Raw genomic sequence first — 25,195 nt, 5'->3', positions numbered from 1 at the left:
AGAGCTCCGCGGCTCCGCATTGGGCGGGGAGGGAAGGCGGGACGGGGCAGCAGTGGCGGGAGGATTTGGATGCTGGTCGAGAGGTTTGGGCGGCGGGACTATTTTTTTTGGGGGGGGGCGCGAAGTTTGAGCGGGGGCGGCGGAGGGAGACGGAAGTGACGCGCGCCCCTCCCCCCACCAACGGTCGCCGCTCCTGTGGCGCGAGGCGGGCCTGGCCCGGGATTAGCCGGGGTCTTCCCGGGACAAGGCCGCCCGCCGGTCGCTAATCGCCTCGGGGCCCTCCAGGCCGCGCGGACATGGAGCCGCCGCCGCCCCTGGGCCGAGGCCGCCGGGCCCGAGAGAACAAGGGGCTCCGCGGGGACCCCCCGGCCGGCGGCCATGGGTGGGAGGCCCCCGCCGGAGGAGGAGGAGGAGGAGGAGGAGGCAAGAAGCCCAAGTTTGTGAGTATGGCGGGCCGGGGGTGTCGGGGCCCCTGGGGGGGGGGGTCAGCCCTCACAACAGCCCTGCGAGGTAGGCGAGGCTGGGGTGGGGGCTTCTTTCCTCCTCCCGCTCAGTGGGCCCGTCTGTCTATCTAATCTACCTAATTGATTAATCTGTTTAATGTACCTATTTGTCTAACCATTTATCTAATTTAGTTTTTTATCCCCCCCACGAGGACTGAAAAGACTGTGTGTGTGTGTATATATATGTGTATATATATATATGTGTGTGTGTGTGTGTATGTATATGTATGTATGTATGTATATATATGTGTGTGTGTATATATATATGTATGTATATATATGTGTATATATACATATACATATACACACACAAACAAAATTTTATGTGTGTGTATGTGTATATATATACATATACATACACACACATATACATACATACACACATTTGGTTTATCCTTGGTCAATGGGTCTATCTGTCTAACTATTCATCTATCATTAATCTATCTAGCTATATGTTTTATTTAGTTTGTTTACACCCCCCCCAGGGGGACTGATCTAATTTAGTTTGTTTATCCCCCCCCCCCCCGCATGAAGACAGGGGACCTTTAGATATACACATACACACACACATATACATGCATACACACATTTAGTTTATCGTTGGTCAATGGGTCTATCTGTCTAACTATCCATCTATCATTAATCTATCTAGCTATATATTTTATTTAGTTTGTTTAACCCCCCCCCAAAAGGGGGACTGAAAGCAATTTATTTGTTTTCATTCATTTTGTTTATTACGGTCAGAGACCAGCTTAAAGCAATTTATATTCTGCCCTCCTCCACTCTGCCTTCACAACAGCCCTGCAAGGGAGGCTCAGCTCGGGGGTTTGTCATAGGAGCATAGAATCGTAGAGTTGGAAGGACCACCAGGGTCATCTAGTCCAACCCCATGAACAGTGCAGGAAATTCACAACTACTTCCCCCCACACCCCATGTGACCCCTACTCCATGCCCAGAAGATGGCCAAGATGCCCTCCCTCTCATCATCTGCCTAAGGTCACAGAATCAGCAATGCTGACAGATGGCCATCTAATCTCTTCTTAAAAACCTCCATTGAAGGAGAGCCCACCACCTCCCAAGGAAGCCTGTTCCACTGAGGAACCGCTCTAACTGCTAGAAAATTCTTCCTAATGCCGGTCACATTGAGGCTAATTCTCCCCTCCCCACACTCAGTGGGACCATCTATCATCTACCTATCTATCTAATTTAGTTTGTTTATACCCTGCTTTCCCAAAGTGCTGTACATTGTTCTCTCCTCCATGTTAGCCTGACAACAGCCCTGTGAGGTAGGCGAGGATCAGGGTTCGCAGTCACATTGAGGGAGATTCTCTCCCCACTCCTCCTGGTCAGTGGGACCAGCTGCTCCTGTGAGGAGCTTTGCCATCTATTTATTTTGTTTAGCTTGTTTATTCCACCAAACTATCTTTAGATAATTTTTTTCTCAAAAAGCATTTTATTTAAAAAATCGGATTTAAATTAACTAAGAAATCCTTTAAAAAAACACCATTGATTTTTATCCACTCTGGTAGGAGATATTATCAGAGGCCACTTTGAGATCCATAGAAGCAGTAAACAATTCCCCCCTTAGCATATGATGAATATTTCTCAGCAAGAAAGGAGAGCACCTATGCATCATGCAATGTAGATGTACCTTTTTAACAGCCAATTTGTTCTGGACCTGGTATTGACAAGTTGTAACTCCAGCTGCGAACTTTTAGTTGTAGATGAGATGCATGCAGCTTTTCTTGTATTGATAACAGACTGATTGGTCTGTAGTTGGCTGGAGAATGAGGTCTTATATATCAAGCTGGTTATCAATTCTGGTTTTATTAGCAAGCTCAACAATTGATTCCTTTTGTATATTAAGCCAAATGTCGCACTTGCTTCCAACAAAACCAGCACGGGTATCCCAACATGCACCTTAGAGGTAGGGGCAAAGTGGAAAAACGACAGTCTTTCATTTTATCTGTGGCTTTTAAAGCCTCTTTAACGTAAGATGGGATCATAATGGATTATTTCTTTTGCAGCACTTGCACATCAAGACACTGACAGATGATGTGGTAAGATTATTTGCTTGCTTATTTTGGATGTTGCGTGACTAACCTGGCGCCTTGGTTTCAAATAACGTAGATGCTTCATTGTAGCAAAGAAAAAAACAGCTTTGGAAAGCAATGTTAAGCTGTGTGCTGTGCAAATTTGGCTGTTAACTGAAATATATTAAGTTGAGTATGCCAGTGGTCAATGATTCTTTTAATGTAGCAATCTTAGTCATGAGGAAGATGTCCTGTGATTTTCTGCAGCTCTAAGGGAGATTGCTGCAGTAATTCTTCTGGTTCAGGGTTTCTCAGACTGGGTCCAGTGGGTCTCTTTAAGGGGATTCACGAGCCCTTTGCAAGAACACATACCCTGTTTGTGCCTCCAACACTCACCTAGCCAATACAGAAATGAAGCCATCTCAGTTTACTAGGAATGGAGGGTGGTGGAACAGGGATTCTTTTCCTCTTTAAAAAGCAAAATGCACATTTTGCTACCTCAAGTCCAATTTCAACGGGAAAGAAAGGTGTTTTTGAACAACAAAAACTGTTTGGAAAAAGCTGGACAGAGATCTCATTAACAAGCAAAAATGGAGTATACATGCCAAACTGAATTAGGTTACAAAATTGTCACTAAGAATCACAGTTCTCTCAGAGCTCTGTCAGCCTCATCTACTTCACAAGGTGTCTGTTGTGGGGAGAGGAAGGGAAGGCAATTGTAAGCCAGTTTGAGACTCCTTAAAGCAGGGATGGGGAACCTCAGGCCCGGGGGCCGTATGCGGCCCCCAAGGACATTTTCTGTGGCCCTCGGTAGCTCCGGGGCCGGGTGTGTGTGTGTGGGGGGAAGCGTGGAGGCTGGGGCCTGGTCGCGTGGGGCCGGCATGCGCGGGTGTGTGTGTGTGGGGGAAGGCTTTTCTTTCTTTTCTTCCTCTTTTTCTGTCACTCCTTTCTCTCCCTCTCTCCCCTTTTCTGTCTCTTTGTCTCCCTCCGTCCTTTTCTTTCTTTCTTCCCCTCCCTCCATTTCTTTCTCCCTTTCTCCTTCTTTTTCCCTCCCTCCCTTTTCCTCTTTCTCTGTTTTCTTTCTTTCCTTCCTCCTTTCCTTCCCTGCGGATCGGCTGCGGGCTGCGCCCCCCTGGCGCCTCGTTTGCTCGGGCCCACCGCTGGCTGCCCTCCTGCCTGGGAGGGGGAGGACGACGGGAGTGGGGGTTCCCTCCAGGCCTTCTCTGTGTGGCCTCCCCTGGGGTTGTCAACCTCCAGGTGGTGGCTGGAGACCTGGCAACCCTAGCCTCCTCCCCCCCGCCGGGAGATCTACACCTGGTTATGGCCCCCGAATGATGTTATAAATGTGCAAATGGCCCTTGGCAGGAAAAAGGTTCCCCACCCCTGCCTTAAAGGTTGAGAAAATCACGGTATAAAAACCAGTTCTTCATGGGCGGTCTCCCATCCAAATACTAAAGCTTAGTCTACAGCCCAAGGTTGGCATGTGGGCCCCCAATTCTGAGATTAGTCGTTACTGTTTTGATAGACTTCTCTTTATAGAAGAAATTTTATGATTTGTCTTTATACTTTTTTGTATATGTGTAAATAAACACTTGTTCTGGTTTTATGTTTATAGATTAAAATACAACAAGTGTTCTGTTGTTGTGGGTAAAATATAAATTTCGGAAATGTGATCATTCTAAGGGGGGATTGTTTTTGGTTGTTGTTCACAGATGGATCGATTTGCCAGCATACGAATTCCAGGCAGCAAAAAAGACAGGCCTCCTCTACCACATCTGAAGCAGTCTCATTCCTCAGCCAGTGACTGGCCTGTAACTGCAGACGGAGATGACTTCATCCTTACCCCGTTGTCTGATAGAGAGATTTTAACACTTTTTGAAAAAATGATGGTAAAGATCATAGTTGAATATTATGTGTTTCTATGGTGCTTTCTTAATATGATGTAGTTGAGACTAAAAATGTGGAGGCCCGGAAAAATTCAGAAAAAAAGGTGTGTGTGTTCCCCCCCCCCTATTTTTCTCCAAGGCTTTGCCCCACAATTTTTTCCAATTGAGAACTTGGAAAGTTTGAATGAATGAATGATTTTATTATTACAGCAATAGCCAGATGAGCTGCAAGGAAAGTTTGGAGATTACTGAAAGAAGCTCCTATGAAATTTTCTCTTAGAATGAGTGAAATGGTTTTAAAGGCAAGGTGGGCATGCTGTAGACACATACAGCTCTTAAATGTAAGATGCATTTCTGTACCTACAAGACAACCTAATCATGAAGGGAGCGTGCAGGGCTTTCATTACTTTTCAGAGGTTGTTTATCACCTGTTATCCTTTTGACCCAACTTGTGGTTCACTTTTCACCTCCCCCTCAAACCACTGTAACACATTTACCTGCAGACTGAGTAAAAAGTAGCTTATTGCCCTAACGTGTGTGTGTGTGTGTGTGTGTGTGTGTGTGTGTGTGTGTGTGTGTGGGGAATCAGAAGGACGTGGTCAGAAACTGAATCACAGCTTCCGAGGAAAACTAAAAGTTTCATTGCGAACTGAGCTCTCTCCAACCAAGTAGCAAAATTAAAGTGTGTTAAGATAGCATAGGGTGTACCAGCTTGCAGTTTTCTCTCAAGTTTTGGGTGTATTTGCAGTTTTGCTTATGCAAAACTAAGGCATTTGTAACTTTTATATTCCATAAATATGTCAAGTATTGCAATTTTATGTGCTAAGTAAGTTATAAATTATGTACTATGTTAAAGCAGTAAAATTAGTTTAGCTTTGATAGGAAAGTAAATATTGCACATATTTCAATTTTCCCAACATTTCAGGGTATTTTCCCAGGGGCCTATGGAAAAAAACCCCAGTATTTTTTCTGTGGCTTCAAAATTTCCAGAAATGTTACATCTCTAGTTGGGACTCAGTTCTAGCAGTTCCCTTGCTGTAAAATAACAGTAGCAAAATGTTGCTTCCCTGAATCCATTCCAGAGATTGATCTCTTTACCTGCCCCCCCCCCCCCAATACTTGTTTAGCCAGCCGTCAGCACTGCCTGGAATGGAAGCCTTCTTGTAAAACAATTGGCTGCTGTTAGTTGTGAGTGAAAATTAGCGGTGGGGAGTAGTATTACCTAATTGTGAATGGTTCTTTCCTTGTCTGTCTGTGGCACTGGCTTTAAATTGACAAACCGCCTGGACACCACAGTGCTCTTTGAATATGGCTTGTGATAAAGCATCGTGCTTCAGAAGACTGAGGCAGCCAGCCTCTAAAGGACTCTCTCTGCTGTGTATCTTAGAGCACGTGCACCGGTTGATAAAGGTGCGAGCTTGGTAGTACTGGGTGCCCACTTCCCTTCAATTCAAAATCTTGTTCAGTGCTTTAAGCGCTCCTTCATCCATATGCCTGCTACAAATATTTTTTCTCAAACTCTTGGTTCTTTCTTTGCCTTTAAGCATCAGGACGTCACTGTTGGCAGCCTGTGCTATAGTACTGCCAAAATCCTGCGCTGCTTTTGTCAAATCCCTTTTGGTTGTTTTCATAATTATGATGAAAGCTAGTCCATTGTTCTTCCTATGTTGTTATGTTTTGTTTCTCATTGGTTTGTTTTTCCCCCTCTTGTAACCAATGGCCGATGGGCAGTAACTTGCACCACTAGAAATTCCAATGCTGTAGAAATAAAGGCAACTTGGCGACTAGTTCTGAGAGAGAAAACTTTTGTCTGTTAACTGGAGCTAGAAGTTGAGACTTAAAACGATGCAAACATGTTATGTTGCCTGACCTTGATTTTTTCTTCTTCAAAGGGTCAAGCTAGAAGCTGGTAGCCCTTTAAGCCATAGTTTAGCCAAGTAGCCAAAAGCATGTTTGTATGATTATATTAGAAACTGGGGGGCAAGATGCCAATAAAGGTATTGTATTTGTATGAGAAACTGGGGGGAGACCCATGGGTACGTACCTTCATTTCAGGTTAATTGTGGCTGCCGGCTGCTGTTGAATAGTTGAAAACAGAGGAAACTGAAATGCTACATATTCTTGGTAAAATCTTGTAGCTTGTTGGTTAAAAATACAGACTTTGACAGGGCAGTGTTGCTTATTTTGTACAGTAGGGAGTGTCTAAAGGAGTTGTGGAGTTAGAGAAACTGGCTATGTAAGATACCAGTATTGCAAAAATACTCCTGAAACCCTCTTATGTGTTACTATGACTTTTTACATATAATTTAAATTGTGTATTAAAGTAGCTTCAAATACTCTTTCTTCTTGTTGTTTGATGCTATGACAGAGAAACTTATTTTGAATAATAAAATGGTCAGAAATATTTGGCACTCGAGTTGAAATATAACTTAAAAACTGTTTTTTATATGTCTTTTTGTGGGATTTAAAAGTCAGGTTAGCCAATCTTCATAACAGGAATGTGGATTGTAACAGAACTGAGAAGTTTGAAATGGTTAAGTTCCAAATGTATTGAAGTGGTTCACATACATGTGTTTAAACCTTTATTTTCTCCCAAGAGTGATTTGTGTTGGCAGTCACTGGTTTGTTTCTTAAAATTAAGCTTCTTTTACACTTAAACTTAAGCTGCTTTCTTTTTCACAGTGGTTCTTTAGTTGTAGGAGTTAAGAGCATTAACACACTTCCCCAGTTTCTCTCAAACTCGCCTGGGATCACACATTTCACAAGAGCTATTTTCCATTGAACTCTTAGGAATCACTCTATAAACCTTAGAGCTATTTTCCCTAGATAACTGGATATGGATCCTGTTCTGATCCAAAAACCCAAAATGTGTTCCTTTTTCACTCCTGAGGAGAATCCTCCACCTCACAGCTCACACATCGGTTTCCAAACTCTGTCCATAACTTATCTCTCAGTCAACTGTCAGAACTCTCCCACTCCAATTCTATTTGAACTCCCTATCAGTCATAGGGTTCTATGACCGGAAAAAACTCCATAGAATGCAGCTGTAAAGGTCCCCTGTGCAAGGTAAAGGTCCCCTGTGCAAGTACCGGGTCATTTCTGACCCATGGGGTGACGTCACATCCCAACGTTTTCTAGGCAGACTTTGTTTACGGGCTGGTTTGCCAGCACCTTCCCCAGTCATTTTCCCTTTACCCCCAGCAAGCTGGGTACTCATTTGACCGATCTCGGAAGGATGGAAGGCTGAGTCAACCTTGAGCCGGCTACCTGAAACAACTTCCATTGGGATTGAACTCAGGTCGTGAGCAAAGCTTTTGACTGCAATACTGCATCTTACCACTCTGTGCCACGGGGCTTCTTTAGAAGGTTTTTAACAGAGAAAACTAGTCCTGTGTAGAAATGGCTAATCTATTTTCATCATTCTTGAAAACAAGATGTCAGATCTTTCTAGTTTCTTTGACGATGGGCACTAGCTCAGTAGTAGAGCATCTGCTTGTCATGCAGAAGGTCCCAGGTTCAATCCCCGGCATCTCCAGTTAAAGGGACTAGGCAAGTAGGCGATGTGAAAGACCTCTGCCTGAAACCCTGGAGAGCCGCTGCCGGTCTGAGTAAACAATACTGACTTTGATGGATCCAGGGTCTGATTCAGTATAAGGCAGCTTCATGTGTTAGTCTTTGTATTGGTTTAGTAATTCACAGTGGGTAGCCGTGTTAGTCTGTCTGCAGTAGTAGAAAAGAGCAAGAGTCCAGTAGCACCTTAAAGACTAACAAAAATATTTTCTGGCAGTAGTTCTCTTGAACTTAATTGTGTTAAGTGAGAGGGGTATTGCGTATTTAAAGGAAATGGTGAAAAATTAATGGAGAGAATTTGGTCAAATGTAGTTGGTGTTTGAACAGTCTTAGCTGCTACTTTAATCCTTCATGACTGCCACAAGGACACTGTGGTGGTAACACCTGAATTTAGATAGCAGAGATTTTTTTATATTTCTCAAAAATAAGATGATGCTATTTGAAGAAATGTGCCATCTTGTTGATGGCTCTGAAGTGGCATAGGTTAGGAAAGCAGCTTAATTAGACTAGAGAATCACATATCTGATCTCTGTGCTTACTCTGCTTTCTTTTCCCCCCCTTAGGAAGATATGAATTTAAACGAAGATCGAAAGACTCCCCTGAGAGAGAAGGACTTCAATACCAAAAAAGAGATGGTGATGCAATATATTAGTACTGCTTCTAAAGTGGTGAGTTCCCTTCCACTTTAGATTTGCTCGAAAAGATCTTGCTGCTGCATCCCAGGAAACAAGATTATTCACATGCTTGCCTCCACAGTGTGAGAATACACCATGTAGAAACGACTCCTGCTGCTTGCCACACATGTAAAGGGAACTTAAGAGCACTTGTGTTCTTCACTGTATCAAGCAGTGACCTGGTAGTAGCTTAGCTTTTTGAAAATGCAGTGTTTGTTTGGCGCATGAATTAAAAGTGGCATTGAGCACTCAATCAGAACCAGAGTGATTGGGAAAGGCTGCAGACTGCTACGTCTGGAGCAGTTGATACCAATCCCCCACCCCCATCTTTTCGTGGCATGCAGGCCACAGCTAATGGCACTGCGTATGGCATCTCTGCTTCAACAGAGAATATGGTTATTGCTATGGAGATCAAAGTGTGTTTCTCTCTAGTAGACGGTACATATTTCTCTCAATAATGCCAAAAATGAAAGCGGTTGTGCAGAAGGTTTTGGTGGTCCATCACATTAAAAGCAGGCATATCCAGCTTGGTACCACAAGCCGATTGTGGGGGAAGGGGAGATTATAATTCAGCTTGTGAGGATTGGACCAGGTTCTATGGCAAAAAGGATGCAAAAGGAATCTGTGCATGGAAGCATGATTTCCCTTTCTCCCCTTTCCTGCTGGAGCCCGAAATGGACAGGGCTCATAGTATGTTGGAGAGTCATTCATTTAAAAAGTATAGGATTTCGTGTTTGTTTTCAGATTTCATTGTCCACTTGTTAATTTGTTTAAGGAAGAGCTTGGTTAACTCAGGTTGAAAAGGTATTCAAGTTAAATGAAGAACTGATTTTAAATTTAAAAGTATTTAAATTTTAGTCATTTAACTATTTAATTCAAATTCAGATTCAAATATTTATTTAAATCAAACTTATTTATTCAAAGAAATAATTTTTATATCCTTGTTGATATGTGAAAGTTTCCCCTGAATTGTATCACGTTTAATTTACATGTAGGGCATGTGTTTTCTCCGCATTCATTAGTGCGCCACAATGTGCACGTGTTGGGCACTTGTCGAGTGGCTGCTCATTCATTCATGTTATTCACCAATGCTTAATAGTGGATGTTCAGTCCTCATACCCCCTGCAGTAATGTTTGTATAAGCTCTTGTGTTGTGTACTTTGTTGCATTGTTAGGATCAACTTGGTGTAATTTTACCATGATCATATTATATATCTCTACTTCTAGATTCAGCTCGTGAAGTTTGGAACAGTATTTTGTCTCTTTGGTTCTACAAGTAATGCTCGAATAAGAGCCTTGTGAATTCCTCCTATGTGAAATGCAGTGAACTGGACGACAGATATACATGCTCATTTTATGCTTTTACTGATTTACCAATGTTAGTTTAAAAATCTGAAGCAACTTTCGCAGTAAATCCAATGTTGCTTTTTCAGGGAAGTCTCAAGAGCAGTAAACGGATCACTCCACAGGATTTCATCTGTGAACTAAAATCTGGAGCAGCTGATGAAAGGCTTGTTGGTCTTTTAGAATCGCTTCGTGTGTCATTGACCAGTAATCCTGTCAGGTAATGGAACAATTTCAAACTTTTTTTTTTTTTAAACAGTGCAGCTGTTTGTGACAGTCTTTTCATACTTTTGGCTTCCTTTCATTAAGTCAAGAGTTTTGTGAAAAGCTAGAGCTGACTTTATTTTGTTTAAAGCTGGAGATTATGATAAGAATCTCCGCTAACTTCTCACATGGAAGTGGTGCAAACACCATCACCTGCTTCAACATGGCTATCTCTCTTTTTTAGAATGTAAGCAGAAGGATAGATAAAGTAGCACAAAATTATAGTTGATTCTATTTTGAGAGTTTCTGTAGCTGTTTAGAAAGGTCTCCTCAAGATACGTGAATTACTATGCCGCTGGTGTACTTCATCTGTATTGCTCATTCATTTGGGACCAAATTAATCTCCATATCGTTATGATGTTGCCAAAAGGTCTCTTGAACTAAAATTAGAATTTGATTAAATCAACATGTTTAAAATGAACTGTATTGTGTTTTATGGAGATGTCTACATACAGATGGCGTGTGTGAGTTTATGAATGTAAAATGTTCATATGTTTCATAACTTCTCCAGCGATGTTTACGTATTCCCCTTCACATACATTGCTTGCAGTGCAGGGAGCATCATTCTTTGCAAAGGGAGTTTGCAAAGGGTGAAGCTCCTCTATTGATTTGGTTTGGTGACTTGTTTTAGTTTCTTTCGGAAGTCTTTTAAAGCAAGAACACAGAGGGCAAATATGCAGAAAGGTTAGCAAACTAGCAGACAGCAAAAATTAATGTGAGGGCTTTGTACTTTTGTTCAGCCAAGAAGCTGTCCAGGGTATGGGATTAAACGAGTATGTTCCTTTCCATTATTTACTGGTGTTGGCACCAAGGCCAGCAATAATGGGTTTAAATTGAGGGAAAGATAGCTGCTGGATATTAGGAATTTTTTTTTTTTACAATAAGAGTTGTTCGACAGTGGAATCGGCTACCTAGGGAGGAGGTGAGCTCCCCCTCACTGGCAGTCTTTAAGCAGAGGCTGGACAAACACTTGTCAGGGATGCTTTCAGCTGATCCTGCATTAAGCAGGGGGTTGGACTAGATGGCCTTAATGGCCCCTTCCAACTCTATGGTTCTATGACATCATTAGCTGAGCTGGGGCTTTGCACTTGGGTTTCTTCATCTTAGTCAAATGCTGTAACGACTATGCTACTATAGCTCTCTTGAAGACATGTAACCCAGTGTGGTGCCTTCAATATCAGGTGTGTGTCTGTCTCTTTGGCCTCCAACATGGGCATGGTTGCTGTGTACGAAGGAGTTTTTCTCCCCACAAACGGATTAAACTGTGGCTTTAAATCCCAGTTCGTGGGTAAAGAAAACCCTAAATTGCCCAGGCTCCCGCATTTGGATGTCACACAGCACTCTGGGGTTTGGTTCCAGGCTTTGGAAACCAGGAAACTCAATTGGGCTGCTTGCACATGGGGAAAAGGGAGCATGCTGGCACAGCAACAAGTGCATCGCATTCAGTCACTAGTGTGTTGGTTTTATGTGTTCCTTTCTTTCAAGTAACATATTTTATAATGATGACAGTGTATTCAGCCAGTTGACAACTTGGAAAAACAACAACTATCATTTCCTGTCTCAGAAAGATTGATGTAAAAAAAAAAAACTTTTCAGATTCTGAGCAAACTCTAGATGATTGATCATGCCCATAAAGTTAAATGGCACAAAGGAATCAATATAAACATCTCAAATGAGCAGTGACAAATGTATTTATACATGTATGTATAAAGATTTTGGCCTAGTTCTTTAGAAAATCTTTTCAAAAAATTAACGCTTATGGTATCCTGCTTTCAAAACTGAAAGACTGTAAATGTCAAACTCCAGTACTCAGAGTAACAATTAAATATAAGCAGAGTTTAAACATGATGGTGAGTAATATTATTTAATGAATAACATTCATGATAATTTTGAGAAAAATTTTTTGGGTGCAATCCTAAACAGGTCTACTTAGAATCCTGCTTGGGGCTGTACAATGGGGCTTACTCCCAGGAAAGTGTGTTTAGATTTGCTCAGTTAGTTACAGTTAAAAACATCAATTATTAACTTGTAATGAGTCAAAATATACTTCTATCAGGATTTCTTAATGGTAGTTGAAAAAAGAACTAGGAAATTTAATAGCTGCATATTTTTATTTAGGTGTGTGAGGCATTGTTCTTAGTAAACTACTTTGGGCAGAAGAGTGAGGTATAAATTAAGTAAATAAATAAATTCCCAACTAAAGAAAAGTGGTTATGGAGGCCAGCGTATAACGTCCAGATGTACAGATTATGAAAGCCTATGGGATGAGAAGGAAAAACCCCTGTACTTTTTCTTGTGTTTGCTAATGTATTTTTTAATCTTTTTTTGTTTTGTTGCAGTTGGGTTGAGAGCTTTGGCCACGAAGGGCTTGGAGTATTATTGGACATCTTGGAAAAACTAGTTGAATCCAAACAGTACGTCCTTTTGTGGAAATGTTCCAACTTCGGTACATGAACAATAACTTGCACTTACGGTTTAAATTGATTTTATTTATTCTATTGCATTCAGACAGGACAAAATTTTGAAGAAAGTACAGCATAAGATCGTACAGTGCATGAAAGCTTTTATGAATAACCAGGTCAGTGGTTTAATTTACTTTAGAAATTAAGATTGTTGTCCTCTCTATACTTTGAAGTAAATGAAACCAAATGAGATTACTTTCGAATATATTGTAGTGACAGTTGGGTGTATGTAAATACATAATTGCTGATTTGGTTAGTGTGTGCCAGGTCTGTTACGCTTCTGTAGCTCAAATGCTGTGAATTACTGTCATGTGTGACCAAATGGTATACCAGTGGGGCAGCCGAATCCTAAGGGGAGGGTCTGCAGTGGCCGGGAGTAGCGCAGGTGTGCTTCCTAGCTGCAAAAGAAACAAATTAAATGAAAGAAAGGCTACCCACCCCCCATTGGATTTAGCGAGGCTATGCCACCTATTTTGGTGGCTTAGCTATGCCGCAGCGCAAAGTGGCATTCCTGAGATGAAACGGGTCTGGAAGCTGACTAATGTCTCCTCCACCCCTGGAAATGCCCCAGGAATGCCACCCCATGCCGGTGTGGGCTTTCCCTTCTGGGGTTTCCTTGCCAGTGTGGCAGTGACGACAGCAAAGGCCAGCACAGCTTTGTGGCGCACCGGTGTGTTTGCCCTCGAACCGGCGTAAGTGTATGACTTCCAGTAACTTCATTTATTTAGCAGAGGGTTAAACATTTTTGATCATTTTTTTCCCTTTTTTGTACTCTGTATTGTATGAATAAGATTGTGGGCAAAATTGTGCCTGCGCTCCAGAGTTATAAACTGGGGAGCAGATGATCGCCCTAATTGAAATAGAGGGGAAAAACTCACCCACACTCTCAGTAAAATGCAATTCTTGTGCTGGATGTTATAAATATATTGAATGCTGGGCTGGCCCTAGGAAAAATAGCTCATCTAGGGTTTGGTCCTGAATGAATAGGCCAGTGGTTAGTGCAAGCTAGTGGCTTCAGATGCCAGACAATAGACACCTCCGTTCTTCTAGGTGCGCTGGGCAATGTTTTTCATATTCTTTGTGCTGATCTGTTTATTTTGTCTGTTGCAAAAATCTGACCTATTTCATTTGCTCCATGACCTTTACAGCAAACAATGTATAAGCTATAAACTTTTATTTATGTGTTACTGTATTGCATTTTTCAAATTTCATTGCTGCCAATTCTAGTGTTTTATTGTTTGAATTTTATGCAACTGGACACCTAAAATTAATTAAAAAACAACACATTTTTCCTTTTTTGGTGGATGTATGCTTTATGGAAAGATGTGGATGTTGGCTTTTTGATAGGAAAAGATCCTATCAGAAGGTCGGACTAGAACCAACGGGTTGAAATTAAATCAAAAGAGTTTCCAACAGTTAGAGCGGTTCCTCAGTGGGACAGGCTTCCTCGGGAGGTGGTGAGCGCTCCTTCTCTGGAAGTTTCCAAGCAGAGGCTAGATGGCCATCTGTCAGCAATGCTGATTCTATGACCTTAGGCAGATGATGAGAGGGAGGGCATCTGGGCCATCTTCTGGGCATGGAGTAGGGGTCACTGGGGGTGTGGGGAGGGGAAGGTAGTTTTGAATTTCCTGCATTGTGCAGTGGGTTGGAATAGATGGCCCTGGTGGTCCCTTCCATTTCTATGATCCAGCATGGCACAGTAGATCCTGTTGCGGCAGTCTCAGTCAATTGTTGGAAACTTTCTGTGCATGGTACGTGAATCATGTGTGAGAGGACTGCCGTTAGGTTCATCGTACTCCTGTTGCTGTTTGGAGCCGTTCCAGAAGAACGTAGCCTTGCTTCAAAACCTATCAGGAGACCTTTTATCCTGGCGGACACAGATCTCCTTGAACTGCACGTTAGTTGGTTGAATCTTATGCTTCCTGCTAAACTTAACTTCTCCTTCTTCCTCTTCAGTATGGTTTGGAGAGAATAATGGGCGAGCAGAGAAGCCTTTCGCTGCTGGCTAAGACCATTGATCCCAAGCACACCAATATGATGACCGACGTAGTGAAGCTTCTTTCTGCAATATGTATCGTTGGCGAGGAAAACATGTAAGTACGGTGTCGCTTGGCCAGCTACCCAGTTCACAAATATTTTAAAAAGAACCGTTGTCTTTTAAACTGGGGCAGCGTTGAGTTGTAACTAGGAACAGTTGTGTGCTAGCTCGGAGGAAAAAATAATTTTGAAAATAAGCGTTGCAACTAAGTCGCAAGGCTGGTCCAAAAAAGCTCCTTTGTTTTGAAGAGAACCTTTTGAAAACGATTTGCCGCACACAGAGACGGCAGCTCTATTTTTCAAACATCTGTGGAACCATGAGAGCTACATGGCCGTTTACAGAAACATATCCGTACTAGTTGCCAGATTCGGAATGAAATTCTTTGTGTCTAGACAACTGTAGCCTGGCAAGGTTGTTTTTTGAAAGAGCTTTTAAAAAGCTTCAGGCACCCTTGTTGATTTACCTGTCAAAACCATTCCTTTTCCTCTCTCTCTCTCTCTTTTTTTAAATAACTGATAGCCTCGAAAAAATTTTGGAAGCGTTGACTGCAGCAGCAGAAGAAAGAAGCATTGATAGATTCTGCCCCATTGTGGAAGGCCTGCAAGGGAATTCAGTCCATTTGCAAGTAAATGATACCTTTCTTTGTGGCACTTTCACTCCAAATAAATGCAGCTCTTGCGTTTGGATTTACTTGAGGAGAAGGAAATAGTGGGGTGTGCTTGGCTCCAAACATAGACGCATAGGCGGAGAAACATAGAAGCCATTATGCTGGCGGAGAGTTACTGTCCTGTCCGAGGTCGGTAAAATGAGTACCCAGCTTGCTGGGGGTAAAGCGTAGACGGCTGGGGAAGGCAATGGCAAACCACCCCGTAAACACTCCTGTGGTTTGAAGAAGAAAGTTGATTTTTCTATGCCGACTTTCTCTACCACTTAAGGCAGAATCAAAACTTAAGGCACAATTCCCCACAACGGACACCATGTGAGGTAGTTGGGGCTGAGAGAGAGTGACTAGCCCAAGGTCACCCAGCTGGCTGCATGTGTAGGAATGGGGAATTCACCAGATTAGACTCCGCCACTCATGTGGAGGAGTGGGTAATCAAACCCAGTTCTCCAGATCAGAGTCCACCGCTCCAAACCACCGCTCTTAACCACTATACCACACAAGGTTGGCATGCTGTAGACACATACAGGTCTTAAATGCAATGTACATTTCTGCACCTGGAAGAAAGTCAAATCTTCATGAAGGGTGCATGACGGTCTTTCATTGCTTTTCAGCTGTTTGCCATCTGTTGTTTGTTCGACCTGACTTGTGGTTTGACCTTTCACCTCTCCCTCAAATCACCATGAGAAATATGCCCACAGATTGTGTAACAAGTAGTTTATTCCCTTCACTTGCTGGGGAGTGGGGGAGATTAGGTGGAGGTGGGGCAGAAACTGCACTAAAGCCTCAGAGGAAAACAGGAAGTTTAATTTACAGCTTTCTGTAATCAAGACAGCAAAAGTTAAGGTGCATGTGCTAAGATAGCATGTGCTAAGATAGCATTGGGTGTTGCTTATATAACTCTGAGGCATTTATAACTTTTTAATTCCATGCATACATCAAATATTGCAACGTTATATGCTAAGGAAGTTATAAATCATGCAGTTTATGATGTTAAAGCAGTAAAATTAGTTTAGGTATGATAGGACAGTAAGTATTAAATATATTTAAATTTTTAACATCTCTTATCAAGCCAGGTGCTACAATTTGAACATAAAATAAGGGTCTGAATTGACTGACTGCCTCAAATGTAATACTTTTGATGGGACAGTCAATTCAGACCCTTATTTTATGTTCAAATTGTAGCACCAGGCCCATGGCTCTTTTCTGGTTGGGACCAGAACATTAAAAGATAACTTGATTTTGGAGGGAGGAGCTAAAATGCACACCATCCCAGCAAACTACTATTCTGAACCGATCAATATGATGGGAATTAGGGAGGGGGGGGGTAGAGCAGAAGTTAATACTATATTTTTAAAATGGAAGCTTTTTTGAGGACCTTATGGTCAAGCAGTGAGATATCAATCTAGTTAAACTAAGGGCTTGATCAAGTTGAGAACTCCATACATTGTGGAAACTTAACTCAAAACTTCCTAGGAGATTTTTGCCATGCAGAATGAAACCCTTAATTGTTAACTATCCACTCATGCCTGTCCGCTCCCTCAAGCCTGTAGCTGCCCTGCAAAAGCGTGGAGTCGCTTATACTGCAATATAAGGCATATGAATAGGTTTGAACTAAATAGTCTTAATCCTCTCAGTCTTCAGCTGATCCCCAGCTATTTTCATGTGGTTCTCTTATCCTCGAAGGCTGCAAGTGTCATTGGTTAAGATCTGGCAAGAGGCTTCTGTAATCTTCTTGCAGCCAAGCTGATATGTATGATGTTGTTGTTTTTGAAGGGGGTAGAGAAAATTATGAAAACATAGTTTTTGTAATTGTGGCAATTGTGTGGAACCATTCTGTTGTCCATCTAGCAAGTCTTGATAATTAAGACTAGCCCTTGTAAACCCTCCCTCTTATTTTGTCAACATTTTCTTCTCCAAGGAGACTGTCTTGTCTACTTTGCCCTTACAAATGAATGGATCTGATATTTGTCTTGGACCTTAAAGTTCAAGTGCTTCAATTTTTGTGTGCTTTGAAAAAAAAATCCATTTAGAGAGCTCTTGTTGTGTGCACGTCTGCATTAGCATAGCACAGCAGGAGAGCTCCTGAAAGGAATGCTGTTTTTTCCCCCCATGAGATCGTAAGATTATCTGCAGGAGGGAATTTCTGGCATGAAAGGATTGCCTGCAAAACATTATACAATCTTGGTTAACAGCAGTATTCCTCAGTGGTGGAAAGTGCTGTCAAGTCACAGCTGACTTATGGCTTACCCCGCATAGGTTGTCAAGACAAGAGATGTTCAGAAGTGGTTTGCTATTGCCTGTCTCTGTGAAGCAACCCAGGACTTCCCTGGTCATCTCCCATCCCAGTACTAATCAGAGCTGACCCTGCTTAGTTTTAGAGATCTGACAAGATCTGGGCAGTCCAGGTCAGGGCCATAAAGCAGGTTATGTTGAGAGAAAGCAACTCTCCAAAGATCACTCAGTTAGCCCACAGAGCACAGTGGAGATTTAAACCTGGGTCTCCCCAACCTCAGGCCAACTTTTACTGTTGGAGTAGGTCCTATTTTTTAGTCGTACTAAACTGCTTTTTTCAGTAACCCTGTGATCTCCCTCCACCCCCGGGGAAGCAGGAAGGCTTTACTTGTGGCCATACTGACAGTGTTACAATTAAGCATGAAATCCTAATTCAAATCAAATCATCTTTATTTCGATGCAAGAACAGTGCTGAATAAAAATTAAAAGTTAGATTAAATAATAAAAAATGTGTTAATAGTTCTGGGAGAGATGATTTGAACAGGAGGAGGAAAGATCAGCTATGGGGTAAGATTTTCAGTCAGCCGTTTTTGAATCCCATAAGACCAAAGGCAAAATTTGGCCACTTGGATGGTTATCTCCCTAGAGGAGTCTGCTGAGAGAAGGGAAATTTTAGCTTCTTCAGATCTCCCAGGAAAGGTTGACAATACTGGGAGAATATACTGCGATCTTATATCATTGTAAAAAGGGCATTGCACGAAATCCGAATTGTCTTTGTTGAATGGGTAGGATATGATTAGATCATTAGAGCATTCTTTGACAAATCTGACCTTTCCCCGTGTGTGTTGAGTGCTGTCAAGTTGCTTCCAACTTATAGTGACCCAATGAATTAATGACCTCCAAAACATGCTATCGTTAACAGCCTTGCTCATGACTTGCAGACTGAGAGCCGCGGCTTCCTTTGTAGAGTCAATCCATCTCATGTTGGGTTGTCCTTTCCTTGCTGTCTTCTACTTTTCCTAGCATTATTATCTTTTCCAGTGACTCCTGTCTTATAACATGACCCAAGTACAGTAGCCTCAGCTTGATCATTTCCGCTTCTAAGGAGAGTTTGGTTTAATTGAAAACCTGCTTATTTGTCGTTATGGCAGCGCAGTATCGGTAAAACTCTCCTCCACCACCACATTTCAAATGCATCCACTTTCTTCCTGGCAGCTTTCTTCATTGTCCAACTTTCACACCTATACATAGTAATGAGGAATACTACAGTATGGATTGTCTTGATCTTGATCGCCAGCAACATTTCCTGTGGCATCTGTAGTTTCTCTCTGACGGCCAGACAGAGGTGGCTCCCATAACAGTTCCTAAGTGGCACCGTTCGAGTGCTACTTCATACAATGCATAGTTAAATTGTGGAACTCCCTGCCCCAGGACGTGATGATGGCTACCAACTTGGAAGGCTTGAAGAGGGGAGTAGACATATTCATGGAGGATAGGGCTATCCATGGCTACTAGTCAAAATGGCTACTAATCTTGATGCATACCTATTCTCTCCAGGATCAGAGGAGCAGGCCTATTATAGTAGGTGCTGTAAAACAAGCAGGATGCTACTGCAGCTGTCTTGTTTGTGGGCTTCCTAGAGGCACCTGGTTGGCCACTGTGTGAACAGTCTGCTGGACTTGATGGGCCTTGGTCTGATCCAGCATGGCTTTTTCTTATGTTTTTACTTGTTCTTACTTATGTTCTTAAAAAAAGCTGGAATGGAGCAGCCCACCCTTGTAAGTATTTCTCTGCTTTCATGACTTTCAGGTACAGCTCCCACACATGCACCCCACCCCAAAAAACTTTCCTAAGAAGTGCGGGGTATAGAGTGGTATTTCCGAAGCTCAGCTGGCAGCTCCCACTGAGCCTCTTAAGCAACTAATGCTCCAGCCCTGCCTTTTTAGTACAAACAAAGCCGCTCGTAGAAGACGGGCTGCGGCTCTGCTTCAGAAGCTGGGGTGGAGCTGCCAGCGCACCCTCTTAAGTAGCACTCCAGCCCCGGCTTTTCTAGAGGCAGGGAATGAAGGGATGATTAATTAGGAGGGTTGGCAGCCCCAGCCGGGAGAGTTTTTGCTGCAATTCTGATCCAGCAAGACTTGCCTGAAAGGCGGGGTTGGAGCCCTGCTGAAAAAGGCAGATCCAGGGATCATGTGCAAGGAGAGGCAACAGCTAGTAACTGCATTTTTTTTTCCTGGCCAGATTCCTTATCACTGAGTAGCGAGCATTAAACAGTAAAAGGGATTAAGCACATGCACCTACCCCCACCCCTTTTCCCTTCAAAACATGGCCTCCTTGGGAACCTTTTCTTTTAAAAACCCCAGGAGGACTTTGTTTCCTGCTTGTGGACTTAATGTATGCCTTGCCTGTAAGCTATAGCAAAGGCATGTCTGAGGCAATGTTCTACCTCTTTCTTCAAATTTGTGCTGCCTGCTATGTATGCAAAATGTACGCTGTCTGGAAGGTGGCTAAAGCATCCTCTCTCCCTTTCCAAATACTGAAGGGGCGGGGCAGGGGGAGGACTGTCAAAAGGATGACAAGGAAGGTAGATAAAAAAGGCTTTGTTATGTTTGCCAAGCCCTTTACTTTAGAAGTTTTCAAACATTCTTCTTAACTAAGGTCAGGGCATCTCCTTGCCTCTAATGCCACCAGAATTACACAGCTTTAGTTCAAAGTTCAATATATACAGATCTCCAGCATTAGTGTCCTTAAAGCTGTGGACAATTCTCCCAAATGCTTCAGAATGTAATAAAATTACGAAAAGACTTCTGCTGAAGCATTATACCTACATTGGCACAAAGTATGCAGACGTGGGTCAGAACATCAGGACCTGAGGGAGGGAAATTGGTTCAGAAATCTTTATGGGGGGCTCTCATTTAGTTTACACAAACAGCAGATGAGAGATGATAAAACCTCATGCGGTTGGTTCACGTTGTAGTTAGGGAAACCTATTATGTGTATGGAGTTTTATAAGATGTCCATGTGTGTAGAAAGTGTGGCTTGAACATTGGTTCTTGTAGATTATCCGGGCTGTGTAACCGTGGTCTTGGTATTTTCTTTCCTGATGTTTCGCCAGCAGCTGTGGCAGGCATCTTCAGAGGAGTAACACTGAAGGACAGTGAGAGACACTGTCCTTCAGTGTTACTCCTCTGAAGATGCCTGCCACAGCTGCTGGCGAAACATCAGTAAAGAAAATACCAAGACCACGGTTACACAGCCCGGATAACCTACAAGAACCAATGAACTCTGACCGTGAAAGCCTTCGACAATATTTTGTGGTTTGAACAGTTTACCCCAGAATCCTAGAGTGAGTGTGTGTGCCGTCAGGTCACAGCTGATTTATGGCAACCCCTTAGCGTTTTCAAGGCAAGAGGCGTTCAGAGGTGGTTTGCCATTGTTTGCCTCTGCTTGAGCTGAGAGAGTTCAGAAAGAACTGAGCCTGGCCCAAGGTCAACCAGCAGGCTTCATGTGGAGGAGCGGGGAATCGAACCCAGTTCTCCAGATTAGAGTCCGTTGCTCTTAACCACTACACAACACTGGCTCTCCGGATCTTGGTAGCCTTTCCATTTTTGCTTACACTTATGCAGTCAAAAGGTGACATGAGATTTTGTTTGTGGAATGACTTCCGGTAAATGTATATGCCCCCTCTCTCTCCAGAGACCTGCTTGAAGTAGCTCACATGACAATGAAAATACTATATTTGTTAGGGGTGAGTCTGGCTCCTGAATTTTTGGCCTCGCTCCTACATCTGAAGGGGAAAAAAAAAACTTGTCAAGGCCTGATTTAAAACTCACTGAAATATGTCTCCAGCATGAAAAAATACTGAAAAGCTCAACGCCACTGCTCTACTTTTTTTTGCAGGTAGCTTGCATGCAGCTCATCAACGCCCTTGTTACGTCACCTGAGGATTTGGACTTCAGGCTTCACATTAGAAATGAATTTATGCGTTGTGGATTGAAAGAGCGATTGCCAGTAAGTCCCAGTACTATGAATGTGCATTAATATTTAAATCAGAAGACGTATGTGAGTTGAGAGGAAGTTGTATAAAGGCCCTTCTGGAATTATTTACAAAGAGCAAGAATGACAGATTGTGCATTTTTTTAAAATGCACAAAACATGTAGCTCCAAATGAAATAAAGAAAACTTCAGAACCACCTCTATTTTATGTTATGTATTTGTATTCTAACTGTTCCGTGCTCTGAAAACTGCTTTTGTGTATTTGAATATACCTTGTTATCTTGAAGACAACCTCTGATCAAAATACCTCATTTCAGTATTCAGTTAATTGTTTGTGTGCGTGTTATTTTCTACTCTAGCAACTGAAATGTATAAAGAATGATGCTTTGGATATCCAGCTCAAAGTGTTTGGTGAACACAAAGAGGAGGACATGATTGAATTCTCGCATCGTTTAGACGATATCCGAGCGGAGCTAGAATATCCTTTTGAAAGAAGACAATTCCCAAAACATTGCGATGGGCTGAGTCCCAAATGGAAAGCACTCTTTGCGGGCCACTGCTCTACTGTTTTGTAACGCTGGCACATTTCCTGCTGCGAGTTGTTTTTCTTGTGTCTTTGAAAGTAGGGCTGATTTTCCTCTAAAACCCCAAATGGAAGTTGATGATGTATAAAGTGGTTTAGATCCAAAGACCGTCTCCAGCAAGTAAGACTTCCCAGACAGTAGAATCCTACTCTGATTCAAATTCTCGCTTTTTGGGGAGTTTTTGTGTCTATCCCATTCCTCTCATTGGCACTGAAAAAAAGAGGGCAATTTCAGCCGGCTACATGAGTGCAGGAGAGCCCCGTGGCGCAGAGTGGTAAGCTGCAGTACTGCAGACAAAATCTCTGCTCATGACTTGAGTTTGATCTGACAGAAGTTGGTTTCAGGTAGCTGGCTCAAAGTTGACTCAGCCTTCCATCCTTCTGAGGTCGATAAATGAAGTACCTAGCTTGCTGGGGTAAAGTGTAGACCACTGGGGAAGGCAATGGCAAACCACTCCATAAATATAGTCTGCCTAGTAATCGTCGGGATGTGACGTCACCCTATGGGTCAGGAATGACCCGGTGTTTGCACAGGGGACTATTTTTACCTTTACGTGAGTGCAGTGGCTTTCATTAGCTAAAATGTGTACATCGCATAAAGTAATAAAATACTAACTTTTGTTTTGCTTAACTTGAGTCCAAGCTAATGTTCTCTTCCTTGACTTGGTTACTGAACCAAATGATGTTTACAACATGGTGTGGAACACAGTTAAAAATACGAGTGCGGAAGGCTATTTTCTTTCTATACTCCAGCACCTTCTCCTGATTCGAAATGACTACTGCATACGGTAAGGGAACCTGGTAGCAACTCCTACTACTTCGGTTAAGGGATTATATAATAATTACCCGTTAGAGGTTCTCCCCCCCATCTGCAGGTAGATTAAAGGTTCTGTGAACTGATACAACTCATAGCTTTTAAAAAAGGAGCATTATGCTAACACGGGGAGTTGTAGGCTTCCATGGAGTCTCTGAAGAAGATCCTGCTCCTATATAGTACAGGGTTCCAAAGGTGGTCATCCCCCCCCCCCTCTGATCATGACAAGATAACATGTTATTGGAGCCAACTTACTCTTGCTAATGAGTGTTCGTGCAAACTGTGGGAGATCTCTACTTTTTCACAATTTGCAGAAGTAAGACTTTAAAAAAATGTTGGATGCGCGTACATGAACAGACAATTCTAGGGAGGCAGAAGATTTTTTCTGTAGATGTCCAGTGGCAGATGTTCAGATCCTCCACAACTGTCCTTCGTGGCAGGGGGAGCTAAGTATGCCTGTGAGAGAAAAGAAGAGCCAAACTAAATTAAAACCTTGTCTTTCATTCCGTTGATTCCTAAAGGGGGAAAAAAATCATTGGAGTCTTTTCTGTGTTCTCCCAAATTTCCCAATGTTCCCTTTGGGGAAAAAAGTTAAGGAAGTTATAAAACTTTTTCATGTTGTACATTGTGAGTGTGAAAAACCTTGCATTCAGCAGCATCCTGCTAATTCCAAGAGTAAATATAAGAGGTTTTTTTCCCCCAGTGGTCCCCCCAATTTCCCAATTTTTAAATGGGAAGAATTGTAAAAGTCCTTGGCGGCACTTAACACCCCCCCCCCCGAGTCGCTTCCAACTCACGGCAACCTCCACCCCAGCCTCCATACATGTAGCTGTTAAACAAGGCTCTCGGGTATCTGGCTGCTTTTCTTTTCTTGGGCTGCATACTTCTTGGGGACCCTCCGGAGGATGTTTTAGCTAAAACTAATGAGGAGAAAAATTCTCAGAGAGAGAGAGAGACTTCTCCTGTAGTTCCTATTCTAGCTCAGTATGGTTTGAAGTAGGAGCTTTTCCCTGAGAAAGTTTGTTTGCGGGCGCTGTCTTCTGATGGTGACAGTAGGGGGGTCTCCCCGGTGGTTCCTTGGAGAACAAGAATTTACAGTACGAATATTCTTTTTTCTCATGATGACCCTGTTCACACAATGACATTTTCAAAAATCTGCACAGCCGATCAAATCTTCATTGGGCAATTAGAAGCCTTGCTGGGCAAAAGCCCCACCCGGGCCCTGCTCACTTTCCAAAAGCACTCAGGAAGCAGGATAGGTGTTGGTGGGTCCCATGGCGCTCCTGGGCACCATGTTGGGGACCCTAAAGAAATGCTAAGAGTTGATGCAAGCGGAATCATGGAAATGGAAACTGGCTGTGGTATTGCTCACGCCCACTGCTTCAGCTTGCCTGAAAGCTTTCCTCTTCCCCCCAGACCTTTACTGTGGCTACTGCGGTTGCTGTCAGCACTAGCAAGAGTTTAGTCTTAACCATACTTGGAAGCAGGTTTCTAATGATGGATAATCAAACCTTGGCTAGCATCAGCAGATGTTGCTGTGAGATAGGATAATACCAGGGCCTCAAGCGTCAATGTCATGTTACAGTTTTCTGTTCCGCTTTCTAGAAGTGGATGAATAATTAGATTTAGTCCGATAACAAAATTGTGTTGTACCATATTTGTTTTTAAACAAAAAGAACCTGCAGAATGAAGACGGCAGTTAGTTGTTCTGAACTATCCTATGGCTAATATAGTGACTATGTTTCTCCTTTGTTTCCGTAGACCCCTGTATTTCAAATTAATCGAAGAGTGTGTCTCACAGATAGTTCTGCATCGAAGTGGAGTCGATCCAGATTTTAGTTATCGTAAAAGATTGGATGCAGACTTCAGTCATTTGATGGGTAGGTTCTTTTTATTATAGGTTCCAACAAAGTGTGTGTATGTTTTAAATCAATTGGCTGTCCAGACTTCTACAGCTTTCGGTTGCCTTTTAGCTAAGTACCTTTACAGCAGTTGAACTCTGGAGGCTATTTGATGCATTGCACAGTAGCAGTCCTGAGTGTACCACTGGTTTTGTGCTGAAAAACCAACCATAGTTACTTCTGGCTCCCTGTATGATGCATACAATTGCAGAGGCTCTGTAAGATACCTTA

At 42.6% G+C, this 25,195-nt stretch overlaps 1 protein-coding gene across 2 annotated transcripts in view; it reads left to right on the top strand.

Moving 5' to 3' along the window:
- The first annotated feature begins 296 nt into the window (after positions 1–296).
- DIAPH3 (diaphanous related formin 3) overlaps positions 297–25,195 on the top strand; it is a 98,170-nt gene continuing 73,271 nt past the window's right edge. Inside the window, exons 1-13 of one of the 2 annotated variants that reach the window (XM_056862188.1) lie at positions 297–440; positions 2,531–2,563; positions 4,249–4,425; positions 8,556–8,660; positions 10,100–10,230; positions 12,614–12,688; positions 12,783–12,852; positions 14,693–14,829; positions 15,294–15,399; positions 21,571–21,681; positions 22,026–22,144; positions 22,921–23,037; positions 24,825–24,943. In XM_056862188.1, the coding sequence (XP_056718166.1) occupies positions 297–440; positions 2,531–2,563; positions 4,249–4,425; positions 8,556–8,660; positions 10,100–10,230; positions 12,614–12,688; positions 12,783–12,852; positions 14,693–14,829; positions 15,294–15,399; positions 21,571–21,681; positions 22,026–22,144; positions 22,921–23,037; positions 24,825–24,943 (1,444 nt within the window). Of the gene's footprint in view, positions 441–2,530; positions 2,564–4,248; positions 4,426–8,555; positions 8,661–10,099; positions 10,231–12,613; positions 12,689–12,782; positions 12,853–14,692; positions 14,830–15,293; positions 15,400–21,570; positions 21,682–22,025; positions 22,145–22,920; positions 23,038–24,824; positions 24,944–25,195 lie in introns of those variants that run through there. The other variant, XM_056862189.1, reaches the window with a different exon arrangement.

This window comes from Euleptes europaea, chromosome 16, assembly GCF_029931775.1.
Source record: "Euleptes europaea isolate rEulEur1 chromosome 16, rEulEur1.hap1, whole genome shotgun sequence".
Lineage (NCBI taxonomy): Eukaryota > Metazoa > Chordata > Lepidosauria > Squamata > Sphaerodactylidae > Euleptes > Euleptes europaea.
This window is presented reverse-complemented; position numbering and strand designations above follow the sequence as displayed.